General features: G+C 35.6%; 1 protein-coding gene across 3 annotated transcripts in view; it reads left to right on the top strand.

Moving 5' to 3' along the window:
* Positions 1-14902, top strand: part of NUBPL (nucleotide binding protein like) — a 73837-nt gene that overhangs the window by 27885 nt on the left and 31050 nt on the right. Inside the window, exons 5-6 of one of the 3 annotated variants that reach the window (XM_039351885.1) lie at positions 6991-7030; positions 7119-7209. The exons of 1 other annotated variant lie outside the window; for it this stretch is intronic. In XM_039351885.1, the coding sequence (XP_039207819.1) occupies positions 6991-7030; positions 7119-7209 (131 nt within the window). The remainder of the gene's footprint in view (positions 1-6990; positions 7031-7118; positions 7210-14902) is intronic. One more of the 3 variants, XM_039351886.1, reaches the window with a different exon arrangement.

Here is a 14902-nt window from a genome sequence, read left to right as displayed (position 1 = left end):
TGCTCTGAGGATTAGAGGCCTTAAGGAAGATATGAATCAAGATTTGATGGAGGTGGTTTTTAGTGATCTGGCGCTGGCTTTGGATATGGATAAAGGAGAATTACAGAGAGAAGTGGAAAAAATTTATAGACTCAACTCCTGGATTGCTAAGCAGAAGAATTTGCCCAGAGATGTGGTGATTTACTTTACAAAGAAGTCCCTGCGGAATGAGATTATACAAGCTTTTTACAACAAAAGATTTCAGATTGCCGCCCAAGATGTCATCATTCTAAAGGAAATCCCATCTAAAATTTTAAGAAGTAGGAAAGACTTTGCTTTTTTAACCAATGAGCTTAAAGCTAGATCGATGCCATTCAGATGGGAAATTCCGATGGGTATCGTTTTGAGCCATGCTGGGACACGTTACAGATTGAACACAGTTGACAAAGCTAGAGATTTCTATACTTCGGTCCTGAGTGCAGGCTCAACTTCATCTGGTCGGAAATCTTTGAGTGGTAAGGAACCTGAGCAGCAATCTGAGGCACTAGATTTGGTTTCCGCAGGGATGATAGAAGTGGCAAAGCAACGCCAAACAGAGGCTAAAGAGCAGAGGATGACTCGTGCAGCCTATAAGCGTAAAGAGAAAGAGCAACGTAAAAAAGAGCCCAAAGAGAATTCTCCTGGAAGTGCATCACCGCCGGTGGGAGGAGCAAGACCCAAGAGTTATGCAACACACGCAGCTCTGTCAGAGTTTGATGGTGTCTTCTCCAGGCTGCGTGCCAAGGGAGATGGCAAAGTTTTTGACCTGGAATGTTAATGGATTGAATTCTCCTCAGCCTTAATGGAGGAGATGATCCAACCATTAAATGATCTTTTTAATGGTATTTTACAGGGTTTAGAGATTCCTCCTTCATGGCGTAGTGCTTTTATATCATTGATTCCAAAGGAGGATCAAGATCTTACTTTACCAAAAATTATAGGCCTATATCTCTTTTAAACGTGGATTATAAGATATTTGTAAAAATTTTGGTAAATAGGCTTATGAGGGTGGTGCATCATCTTGTGCATAAAGATCAATCAGGGTTTATAACAGGAAGGTATATGAAAAACAATGTTAGACAAATTATTAATTTATTAGAATACTTAGATAAGAACAACCAAGTTCCTGCAGGGCTCATATTTTTAGATGCTGAAAAAGCATTTGACCAACTGAATTGGCATTTTATGCTAAGAGTAATGGAAGAAATGAATTTTGGTGAAAACATATTACAAGCTCTTAAGGTAATATATCAAAAACAAACAGCACAACTTATTGTTAATGGAGGTTTGTCGGAGGTTTTTACAATAGAGAAAGGTACTAGACAGGGGTGTCCTTTATCGCCATTGTTGTTTGTTTTAACATTGGAAATATTATTGATCAAAATTCGAGACTCTCAGGAAATTAAAGGAATATATGTTAATAAAAAAGAATATAAGTTGAGAGCTTTTGCGGATGACTTGGTTGTTACTTTGTCGCAACCTGATTATTCTGTAGTAAACTTATTACAGTTGATTCACCATTATGGTTTGGTCTCGGGTTTTAAGATTAATGTAAATAAGACTAAAATTTTACCTAAAAATATGTCGAGTCAGGAGAAGCAGATTTTGGTTAACTCGACGGGTTTTGAGATTGTTAATAAGGTAAAATATTTGGGGGTGATGCTGTCTGTTTCTAATGCAAAATTATTTAAAAATAATTATGAAAGGTTGTGGGTCAGGGTACAGAAAGACTTGAAAAATTGGGAAAAGTTGCAATTATCCCTCATGGGAAGAATTGCAGTGATAAAAATGAATATTCTACCCAAGTTTCTTTTTTTGTTTCAAATGTTACCAATTTTGAAAAATGAGATTAATTTAAATGAGTGGCAGAAGGGTCTCAATAAATTTATTTGGGCAGGGAAAAAACCAAGGGTTAAGTTCAAAATTATGCAAGACTTCCGTGAGAGGGGTGGACTCAAGGTACCAAATTTGAAATTATATTATGATGCGGTGGTTTTAACATTAATTAGTGACTGGGTAAATTTGACAAACTCTGAGATACTTTATCTAGAGGGATGGGATTTACTTTATGGGTGGCATGCCTATTTAATATTTAATAAAAAAATAGATTGGGCTTTTAAATCTCATATTTTAAGAATTTCTTTACTTAGGATCTGGAGAAAATATTATAAAAGTGATTTTAAAGTACCATTATGGGCTATACCTTGGCATGCGATAGAAGGAATAAAAAGAGGGGTTAAAATGGATATGGTGACTTATAGACAGTTACTTAAATGGGATGGACAAAACTGGCAATTAAAATCACGGGAAGAATTAGCACAAGAAAATTTTACTTATTCTTGGTTCCAATATAGGCAACTACTAGATAGATGGAAGATGGATTGTAAGGTGGGTTTTCTTAGAGAAGATGAAAATCTTATTAAGCAACTGAAGGATCAAAGACAAACCCACATTAAGAGAATTTATGGGGTTTTAGTTGAATTGGACTCAGAAACGGAACTAATTAAAGATTGTATGATTAGATGGGCGCAGAACTTTGGTGAGCCAGTTTCATTGGACACCTGGGAAATTATTTGGGTGAGAAATGTCAAATTTACTCAAGCACAGAATTTAAGGGAGAATTTTTATAAAATGTTTTATAGATGGCACCTTGATCCACAAAAAATGTCTTACATGTACCCTGACGTGCAACCTAAATGCTGGAGATGTGGTTATAAGGAGGCTTCCTATTATCATATTTGGTGGTCATGCAGAGAGATAAAAGCATTTTGGATCAAAATATGGTGGAATATCCAGAGAATTTTTAGAAGGAGGGTAAAATTTACTCCGCAATTATTTTTGTTAGGTATTGTTACAGATTGTGATACAAAGGAGGTTGTATTGATGTTAAACTTGATCACAGCCGCGAGGCTGTTAGTTGGACAATATTGGAAGAAGGAATCTTTGCCTACATTGCAGGAATGGTTTTTTAAAGTAGCTTATCTGGCGGAAATGGCAAAGATTTCGGCTTTCTTAAAGCAACAAACGCAAGAGAAGTTTTTTGCTATCTGGGACAAATGGATAAAATTTATACAATTTAGATTGGGTATACAAAAATATCATATAGCTTTTTCATAAGTTTTATTTTTATATATATTATAGATATCTTTTTTATATATATAAACATAAAGTTTTTAATTTAATTTTTATTTTTTTTTTATTTCTCAAGCCTATATTCTGCTCTGGGAAGCTCAGGGGGGGGGAAGGGAGGGTTTTTGGGAGGGGTGTGGGGTGGGTTTTTTTTTTTTTTTTATATATGTATTGTTTAACTTTTTTTCTTTTGTATAAAAAAAGAAAAAAAGCACCTTTGGGGTTACTAATTTAACAACTGCAGTGATTCACTTAACAACTGTGGCAAGAAAGGTTGTAAAAAGGAGCAAAAGTCATTTAATGTCTCGCTTAGTAACAGGAATTTTGGGCTCCATTGTGGTCATAAGTCGATGACTACCTATAAACTGCTGTGGAAGGCCATACGTAAGGATACTTATATATTTTAAGTAAAACAAATAATTGAATCTATAAAATAGCCTCTTGCTTGTCATGAGAACCAGCTTCTGATCTTGCTAGGATTTGTCTAACTTCCTGGAGTATATACAGAGTTCTGAGTTTTCCTGCAGCTGTTTATATTTCTTAGATACATTGGTGTGGGAAGTGCTCCTTACAACCACACAGAGAAGTTCTTATCCCCGTGAAGAGCAGAAGGCGAGTTCAGGTTTCTTTTGCAGATTGCTGAAAGAGGGCCAGGAGAAAAGTTTGTAGTTTGTACTGAGGAGAAAGAAAACAAATAATTGCTTATTTATTTTGCGTTGAAGTATTTACAAGAAAGTGCCTTCAAGGTGGTTCAGGTTTCCATGGTTCTGATGTAAGCAGGTGGAGATCTTTCTGATAAGTATTTAAAGAACAACAACAACAAAATAGCAGGTTTAAAACCAGACTGACAATTGTGGGAAATGGGGGAGGGTGAAGCTGTCACTTGCAGTGCTCTTCTATTTTCCATTACAGAGATTTTGCTAACTGTGCAAGCATTTATCTTCTGGATTTGCAAGAAAAAAAAATAGTGGGACTAACATTTTTAAGGGTTTTTTTTGTTTGTTTTTTTTTTACACAAGGGTAGCTTGTCTTAATTTACCGGCAGAGAATAGTACAGGCCCTCAATGGAACTGTCCCTGGCTCTCACCAGTACTGAATAGCTTTTTTTTTTCTTTACTGGAATGACATACTGTCTACTAGAACACCCTTTACACCAATTTTTCTGGGTCTTTTTCTAACAGAGGCTTACTAGATAAAAATGTGTGGCCCGCAGTATGTATAACGTTGCTTTATTTTCAGGTACATCAAAGCCTGAAATTATAGAAGCTGATGCTACAAAATTTTGGGGGTTCCACGAGGTAGACTGTAACTTAAGCCATGTCATATATCGTGAGGTAGTTGTTTAGCCTATGAGTTTAAAGCAGTGGTTCTCAACCTTTTTAATGCTGCGACCCCCAACCGGTCGTAAGTCGAGGACTACTCAACCGGTCGTAAGTCGAGGACTACTCAACTGGTGCAGCACCGTTTGCAGAATGGGACTTTTGGCGGGCTTAGCAGGGCAGAGACAGCCTGGACAATTCCTATTGGCTTTTGAAAACCAATAGAATTAGACTCTGTTCAAGAGAGTCTATTCTATTGGCTTTCAAAAGCCAATAGAATAAAAGGGAGTAGCACAGCTAAGGAAAAGGGGAAAAAATGGCGGACTGCGTTGTTTGGCGATCCCCGTGAAATGGTCGTTCGACCCCAAATGGGGTCCTGACCCACAGGTTGAGAATCACTGATTTAAAGGAATCTAGAGAAATGCGAACTCTTACATTAACCACCAAGAATTTTTCTAATAAGACTCTGAAGTAAGTTTCTGCTTACTTTAAGAGGATTAAACAATTAGATCATTTATTAGACCTTTCTAATCCTATCTTGCGTTCAGGAGCTCCAGGCAATTTTTCTCCCAGCAATAACTCTGGGAGGTGGATTGAGATAGTGGTTTAGTCTCAAATCAGCCAGTGAGCTTCCATGGCTGAGAGTGGAATAGTATCTTTGTCTTCCTGCTCCAAACCCCAAACTACACATCATTAGCTCTCACAAAACATAGATACACATTACCCTTGAAAGATGATTTTGTGTCCCTGTGAATATGCAAGAATCAAGAATGCATTTGCTTTCCAATTGGGAATTTAACAGTTATAGACTCAGCACATTTCTAACAGAGAGGTAGTCTAACGCTGCCAAGAAATGTGCTGGAAGAGAAGAACAATCCTAGATAAACAGGAAGAATTGAAACATTTGAAAGCTTTTATTTGCTGAGATTTAAAAAAAAGTACTGTAGCACTGAAGTACTGAAAATTTTAATTGTTTGAAAATGGAAAGCGAGAGGCTATTTCTATCCTTCTGTTGAAGCTGAATTTGCTTATTGAGTATAAAAATTAGTAATATTTAGTCATACTCGTCAGTTTTATGCCTGCAATATGTTACTGTAATTCACATCTCATAAAGTCTATGCAGCTGTTATTGTAGGAATACAGAGGAAAAATTCCATTATGATTTTGTTTGTCATGATAATCTTATGTGCTCTGTCTGCTTCAGTGTTCCTTATTAAATTTCTGTATGGCAAACTAACTACTGAGTAACTGCACTGAAATATAATTTACTATGATTATTAACATTGATAATTGTGAAAAAAGATGGAACTGCAGCAGTCTGTTAAAAATCAAATGTTCATTTTAGACATTTAAAATTGTTAATTACAATTTTATGTATACTTATTTCAAATACAAAAACTGCTATCCAGGATGAGGCTATACTTTAGCAAAGAACAAGCTGTATATTCAAGATATTTTCCAGGATTTATGCTACAATTCTAACTCCTGAGAGAGAAGTAACTTTTATTGAATTGTGGTTGTCTCTTCAGCAGTGGAATCACACTTGAAATTATTTCAAGCAAAGTACTAGCTGTTTCATCAATATTCTCTTCCCGTCTTTGTTTTTCAGGCTTTCTTTCCAATGGAATTTGAGTAAAGAATTTAACCATTTTTGTGGCATTCTATTTAATATTTCTTTTATGCTGTAGTTACCAATTATCTCTCTATACATAATAACCTTAAATGAAAAGCTATAAACTTTTCTAGACTTGCCATTGTCCCTATGGAAATGCAAAAGGATTATTGTCATCTTAAATTATACTAATATCCCTAAATATTTCCTAAAACATCTATTAGATGTTTGACAATACCTGTTAGGAAAGGTTGCAGATGCTAAAGGCAATACCCACACATTTATTAAATTCCATTAAAATGCATCTTCTGGAATTTTGATTGATAACTTTCATATATACAAAATGATAGTCATAGGAGATAACAACCTGTATAGGGAGGTTTCCATTAGTGCGTGATTGCATAATTCTAATTTGCATTATTCAAGTAGTGTTTCTATGGAAAATTAGGAACTTGGTTCAAGCTCGATGGAAATAGGCAATTAAAATATTTAAATATAACTTTTATATGTTTATTAATGAAAAACAACAGTAAAGACTTACAAATATATGTTTAGCTTAAATATGGTTAATCTGTATGTATCTATTGATGAGTGATTTGCTGAATAACAAGCTTCTAGGAATTTCTTAGCGTTTTTGGATAGTGCTTGATCTCTACAGACCTAGACAAATCCAAAAACACGAAGGAAATCCTGTAAGCTTGTCATTTGGCAAATCAGTCTTCAATAGATATGTACATAGATTAAAATATTTAAAATCTTGTTATCATATCCACCAGAAATCAAGCTCCACATATCGGTTTTTTTAGATTAGATGTGATCTGTACAATGAGCCTCTGGTTTAAAACTATTTACATTGAGAGGAGTTCAATACTTTTTCCAAAAAATTATTCTTAAAAATAATTTCTGTTCTAGAAAACCTAATGAGACCTCTTGTGAACTATGGAATTTCATGGTAAGCCCTTTATCTTTGTATCTATGTACTTTTTATATTTTGTTGTTTGTATCATGTCTGAATGTTGGAAAAATGCCTTTAATTCTAGTATGTCTATGGGTTTCTTGGTGGAAGAGACTGCACCAATTGTCTGGAGAGGACTCATGGTAATGTCAGCTATAGAGAAATTACTGAGACAGGTAAAAAGTTGTTTTAAGTTAACTTCATTGGTGATTATAACTCTACAATAAAACAGCTTCTAACAATGCTTATATCAAATGCAGTATCAATATTTTAATACAGTATGGAAGTTTTGAAAACATAATAGCAAAACATTTTTCTTTGTTAACAAATATATCATTCAATATTTAAAATTAAACTTAATTAAACTGTCCTCAAACTTTCTGCAGATCTTGGCTTCAGCTGGAGTGAATATAGCAGCTTGTTGGTTAACACTTTGATATTAATCTATAACACAGAAATTCCATAGCTATAAGGAAATGCAAGGAAAGTATGTTTTAACTGCAGAAGGTTTTTTTTTTAAATCTCTGAGATCTCTTGATAGCTGTAGGACAGTGGTGGCGAACCTATGGCACACGTGCCAGAGGTGGCACTCAGAACCTCTGTGGGCATACGCACCGTTGCCCCAGCCCCTCCTCCCCACGCAGCCCGCTCCTCACCAGTAACCCCCCAGAGGAGAATCACCACCGGGCGTGGCCCATGTGAAGCAGCGCAGCCAAGGACATGGCAGCCAGGCAGTGGGGACAAGATTCCCCCCTCGCACCCCATCACGAGCAGATGATGCTGCGGGGTGTGGGCAAAGGGTGTGGCCGCCATGGCGCTGCTGGGCTACCTAGGTGATCTGTGGTGGACTGTGGAGGCAGTGGGTGACCCTGTGGGTGGGCAGGGTGGGGGGCACGAGCGGGGTGGGAGTGGGGGCAGTTTTTGGGCACTCGGTTTCTAAAAGGTTCGCCATCAGTGCTCTAGGAAATACTTCTGCTTGAAATTCCAGAAAGTTTCTGGCAGTCATTATAAGCCAGCCTTCCTCATCATGACACTTTTATTGATTCCACAGCAACCATATCTATATAATTTTTCTTCCTGCCTTGTAATAGATGTCTGATATTTTTCTGAACTGCAGATGAAAAGTTTGACCTTTCAGATACCTTATTTTGAATGTGTCCATCCTTAATAAAGAAACTGTATGTGACATCATAGAATTTAGGCTTTTTCATCCTATAAGTGAAATACAGTAATAAAACTCAACATCTGATGATAAAACATATAATATTTAACATTACTAGCCATTATGGAAGAAAGTGGAAGACATTGTTGTTGTTGTTGTTGTTAATTGCGAAGTCGTGTCCGATCCATCGCGACCCCATGGACAATGTTCCTCCAGGTCTTCCTGTCCTCTACCATCTTCTGGAGTCCATTTAAGTTCACACCTACTGCTTCAGTGACTCCATCCAGCCATCTCATTCTCTGTCGTCCCATTCTTCTATTGCCCTCAATCTTTCCCAGCATTAGGCCCTTCTCCAGTGAGTCCTTCCTTCTCATTAGGTGGCCAAAGGATTTGAGTTTCAACTTCAGGATCTGGCCTTCTAAAGAGCAGTCAGGGTTGATCTCCTCTAGGACTGACCGGTTGGATCGCCTTGCAGTCCAGGGGACTCGCAGGAGTCTTCTCCAGCACCAGAGTTCAAAGGCCTCCATTCTTTGGCGCTCAGCCTTTCTTATGGTCCAGCTTTCACAGCCATACATTGCAACTGGGAAAACCATGGCCTGGACTATACGCACTTTGTTGGCAGGGTGATGTCTCTGCTTTTTAGTATGCTGTCTAGATTTGCCATAGCTTTCCTCCCCAGGAGCAAGCGTCTTTTAATTTCTTGGCTGCAGTCCCCATCTGAGGTGATCTTGGAGCTCAGAAAAATAAAATCTGTCACTACCTCCATTTCTTCCCCATCTATTGGCCAGGAATTGAGAGGGCCGGATGCCATGATTTTGGTTTTCTTAATGTTGAGTTTCAAGCCAACTTTTGCACTCTCCTTCTTCACCCGCATCAAGAGGCTCTTTAGTTCCTCTTCACTTTCTGCCATTAGAGTGCTATCATCTGCATATCTTAGGTTGTTGATATTTCTCCCGGCAATCTTAATTCCAATTTTTGTTTCATCTAGCCCTGCCTTTCTCATGATGTGCTCTGCATATAAGTTAAATAGGCAGGGCGACAGTATACAGCCTTCCCGGACTCCTTTTCCAATTTTGAACCAATCAGTGTTTCCGTGTCCAGTTCTCACTGTTGCTTCTTGACCCGCATGTAGGTTTCTCAAGAGACAAATAAGATGGTCTGGTTTTCCCATCTCTTTAAGAACTTGCCACAATTTGTTGTGATCCACACAATCAAAGGCTTTAGCATAGTCAATGAAGCAGAAGTAGATGTTTCTCTGGAACTCCTTAGCTTTCTCCATGATCCAGCGTATGTTGGCAATTTGATCTCTAGTTCCTCTGCCTCTTCGAAATCCTGCCTGTACTTCTAGTAGTTCTCGATCCACATACTGCTGGAGTCTAGCTTGTAGGATTTTAAGCATAACTTTACTAGCATGTGAAATGTGTGCAATGGTGCGATAGTTTGAACATTTTTTGGCATTGCCTTTCTTTGGAATTGGAATGTAAACTGACCTTTTCCAATCCTGTGGCCACTGCTGAGTTTTCCAAATTTGCTGGCAAATTGAGTGTAGCACTTTTACTGCATCGTCTTTTAAGATTTTGAATAGCTCAGCTGGAATACTGTCACCTCCACTAGCTTTGTGGTTGCTCAGATTTTCTAAGGCCCATTTCACTTCACATTCTAGGATGTCTGGTTCGAGGTCAATGACCATCTCATTGTGGTTATCTGGGATGTTAAGCTCATTCTTGTATAGTTCTTCTGTGTAGTTTTGCCATCTCTTCTTAATCTTTTCTGCCTCTGTTAGGTCTCTGCCATTTTGTTCCTTTATCATGCCCATCTTTGCATGAAACGTTCCCTTCATATCTCCAATTTTCTTGAAGAGATCTCTGGTCCTCCCTATTCTGTTGTTTTCTTCTATTTCTTTGCACTGTTCATTTAAGAAGGCATTAATGGCTACTATCTTCATCTGTTGAAATGCTGTCAGCTTTAATTTATTCAAAAATCTTAAGCATAAGATCTTCCAGTATATTGCTAAAAGTAATCTTTTGTGGCAATTACTTGTGGCCATAGTGGAAAAAAACATTTCCTAGTAATGGCACACAGAACAGAATCCAATATTACATAAGCATTGGCGAGTTTTTCTGTTTCTCACCTTTGACTCCTCTTCAGAGCCCTCCCATTCTGTTGCAGAACCTCCAAAGAAAATTAAGAGGTTATGAAAGGAGCTGCAGGAAAATGGAGAACTTCCATTTTCCTGATTCCATTAACATGCCCTTCTACAGCCAGAGTGCCCTCTGGATGTATAAGTAGGTCCCAATTAGTGTGGTTAATGAATCCTACAAAATGGTTGCATTATTCAAATTCACATTATTCAAAGTGATATTTCAGTGGAAAATAGGGTTCCAACTTGACAAAATTAGGCAATTAAAATTTTTAAACATAATTTTTTACATCTATTAATGAAGTGCTGTATAACAGCAAAAGAAGATAAACCCATAAACAAAGCATACTTGCTATCTCCTGCATTCTGCTGTAGTTCTTCAAAATAAACTTTTTTGAGCTTTCCTCGAATAGAATCTTCTTCTCTATTTTGCACAAATGATAATTAGTGTCTAAAACCAAAAGAACAACTGTGCACATGTGTTAGCCTCAATACATGTGCTAGCCTCAATACATGTATGGTAGCTTTGCAGTAATTGAATCTTGGCTCACATTAAACAGAACCTGGTCTCAATTTATAAATCACACTAAATCAAATATTGCACTATGCAAACTCTCACTAATCACTGCCTACCTATATAGATGTCAATTCCCCAATAATCCTAACCCTTGAAATAGTTATGCTGGTTGAGTAATTCTGGAGGGCACCAAATTGGAAAAAGCTTTCATTAATGGAAGAAATTCAAGCAGTGAAAATAGAACATTTGATTCCAATTATATTTTTAATAACTTGCCAGGGTTGGAGTGGACCTGATTACATATGGCATTATTCTGAAGTTAGAATCAAAACATAGATTTGGGTGCTAACGTTAGTGCTTATTTTCTAAGGAGACCAAAGATTAATTGATTATGGGAAGAGATGTGGGATGATGTTTCAGAAACTGCAATATTACTTTAGTCAATGGAATTCCCAATTGGGAAGCAGATGGCAATTTCTTCTTATGCATTTTGATAATGATATATACTGAGTCTGTTGTTACCTAGCAACTAAAGAAATAGTTTTACTCTACACATCTAGGAACAAAAAGAAATATAGTCCCTTGACATAATAGCCATTAATGATTTTCCCATAGTGATTGCAGAAAGTTTTAATAAGGACTTTCCCTCTAATCAGGCTTTTTTTCCTGTTTTGTGTATAAACTAGGACTTTTTAATACTATCTCAGGATAATCTGGGTACCTTTTTCAGCTTGCCTGAAGATCCAGGAAAGAAAATAAAATCTGTCATAGCAATTGGTTTTATTATCAGACAATTGCTATTATTTACTACACTGCATTTAAAGATTTATACATATTACTGTTTGTAGCAGTAGCTTGTTACCAATGGTTTGTTTATTAATTTTCTGATCAGAGTACAGTGTTGTATAATGACTATTCAGGTATCCTATGCATTAGTTTCAATAAATCATTTTGTTTCAGTGTAATGATCCTAAATCTCTCCCCACTTTTTGTCACCAATTAGATTAGGATTAGAGCTATTTTCATTAGTAGTTTTATATTAAACATTTTTGTAGATGTTAACTTCCTGTTGGTCTATTTGATCTGGAAGAATAGCTCCTACTCTTCTTTTCCTAACCATCTTCAATTGCTTCCTTAATCTTGGTTCACGATGTAATACATTGAGTTTAAAGGGGTTCAAGAGATTGAGACATGCATTTGAAAAACAAAGATGTAAAAAAAAATTAAGTCAGTCAGATATAATATGTATTTAATGCATTTTATTGCAACCAACAGTAAAAGCAGTTTATAGTTTCCCACATAAAATAAGACTTCAATGTGCAATGGGTTCTTTACTAAAAATTTTGAAATATAATCCTTTCTTATAATCGAGTATCACATTATCAAATACGGCAACCAAATTAGATAATATAGATTTTCTCAAGACAACAGAGATATAATTTAATTGTACTCTTCCCAATACATTTGAAACAGCAGACAAATGTGTAGCAATGAATTAGATGCTGCTCTTTTGTTCCCAAGATGTTGGCATAGCAGGACTATGTAAATCTTTGTCATAGACAACGCATTTTAATTGGATCTCAGTTTTAAGTAAGTGTTAAAGTTTGAGCTACACTTTTGATTTTGCAAAGTGTTTGTAACAGATATAATGCACAAAATTGTTATGCACTGATATATTTCTGTTGCAATTTGTACAATGTTTAGTTTCCTTTTACAATATTTCAAATTAGATAAAAATCATTATTTAGCACTAAGAATCTTATATTTATAAGCTATTACTAAAATACAGTACAGAGACAGAACAAATCAAACATTGCACAATAAAATGGATGCAGAATTTGAAAGTAATCAGAGTGGATCAATAAAAGAGTTGTAAGAAAAAAATAATAAAATTTACTCCAAATTACACTTTAAGGGAAAGCTAGTATAAAATGTTTCACAGATGATAATACTATTGACAATTGCCAAGACTGATAAATTATTTATTTTCTTCTTATTATTTATCAAATAAATACTAAAAGTACTACAATAAAGTTCCATCATATGTGATGGTTATGCAAAAGAATTCAGAAGTATTGCAAAAAAACATCAAAACATTTAGAGAATTTTGAAAATGAATTGAAACCAGAAACATTTTTATTAGTAATGATTACAGAGAGTATAAATGAAAAGTACCACAGTTTATTAGGATATACACTGATGGTGAAAAGAATAAATGTATCGAACGATCAATTCATTAAACATATTTATTATGAAGAAGAAGCTTATGGTTTTAATCCTTCGTGACTGAACTGAAGAGGAAATTAGCAGAGAAATCACAGACTTGTATCAATTTCTAGAACTATTTCTGGCCTAACATAGTGTTCAGAGTGATTTGGCATCCATATTTAATTGGAATGCTCTAGGAATATGTTAGTTAACTGAAGAAAAAAAATCCTATTTTAAAATACATTATTATCAAAACAGTATGCAGGGGTTTCTTTATTCTTTAAATGATACAGTGCAGGCTATATTCTTATACAGTGATTCTAAACACTGATGTCATCAAAATTGCCTAATATTGCTTCTCTGAAATATCATCATTCAGAGTTTGGGCCTGGAATTGACATTATATGAATAACTACATTTGTCACATATATTTACTGATTGATTAGAACAATTTACAGAAAAACTTTAGTGATGTGCTTGAATAGAGGAAAAATATATAAAGCCACCTGGCAACTAATGATGTTTCTCCAACAATAAAAGTCAGAAAAATTATTCCTAAAGAAGAAAAGACGAATGCTATACTTAAGTAAAATGTAATCACATTCCCAGTATCTGAAATGTTTCACAACACTATATGTTAAAGAAGCAAATATTTTAGTGTTTTCCACATATGCATGTTGATGGCAGATGGTGGATACTACAGGTGTAAATTTGTAACCATACTCATTTGTTCATTTGCAAAGAGTAATTCCTGTGACGGTTTTTAGTGTTTTCTTAACTTGAGAGAATTTATTCTTGTGGCCGTCAATATTTTAACAACATGAACGTATGTATATGGGCATACTACTGAAAAGGTTAGGAGGATAAGGACTATTCATTTCATGTTTTGTAGAATGTTATTTATGAATATGTCTTACATATACTGAATCTTTTTCATGAAATTATCTAATCTAAAGATTTTATTCATTTACGTTTTCTTCAACTTGAAGGTAACATTTCATTTTAATATGAGACTTAGGGAAAGCAATGGGGATACCTCACAAGTCATCCTGTTCCTCGAAAGTTGCAGAGTTCAGTTCAGGCATTTCACATCAGCCCCCAAGAGGTGGGCTGGACCAAGAAATCAACTCCACAGGAAGGCTAAAACTATTTTTATTGAGATTGGTTATAATACCGGTAACAAAACTTTGCAAGTCTGATTGTGCTGTACCACCTTCCCTTTTTTATATTCCTGTGAATTAGGAAGATTTCTCTTTGAGTTTCTTTCTAAAATTATTTGTAGTTCTGCTATACCGATCTGTATTATCCTTTCTTCCTTTAATTATTTTATTTAATTATTTATTTAAATAAATTTGTGATGGAAGGTAGAACACGCTCAACTGCTAATATTGCTACTTTTGGTCTGAGCAATATCAGCAACTCTTTCCTGAAATTTAAGAATCCCAAATACATAATTCCATACGTAAGTGGTTTGAAATGCCACTGCAACAGTTTATTTAACAATAGTCTTGTGATGGTACAAACAGTTGGTGAGTCACTACGTTTCTTGGTAGTCCTGATATTCAAGTTTTATGGTGCTCTAGAATCACAAGATAGTTGTTTCCTGTGATTTAAGATATTAAGGATTATGATAGTTCATGGCTTGTTTTCTAAATTGGCATTTCATTAGATTATTACATATATCCTAAATAAGACATTGTAATTTTACTAGAGACAATGCATATATGCATCATAGTAATTCAGATTTTTTTGAGAATGTCTCACCAGGGACCAAGCAATACACGAACTGGTCTAATCTTTTCTGTTAGCAATATCAGGCAAAGATACATCAGTCTGTAATTT

This window comes from Crotalus tigris, unplaced genomic scaffold (genome assembly GCF_016545835.1).
Source record: "Crotalus tigris isolate CLP2741 ecotype Arizona unplaced genomic scaffold, ASM1654583v1 scf7180000018371.15429387391:27106975, whole genome shotgun sequence".
Taxonomy (NCBI): Eukaryota; Metazoa; Chordata; class Lepidosauria; order Squamata; family Viperidae; genus Crotalus; species Crotalus tigris.
This window is presented reverse-complemented; position numbering and strand designations above follow the sequence as displayed.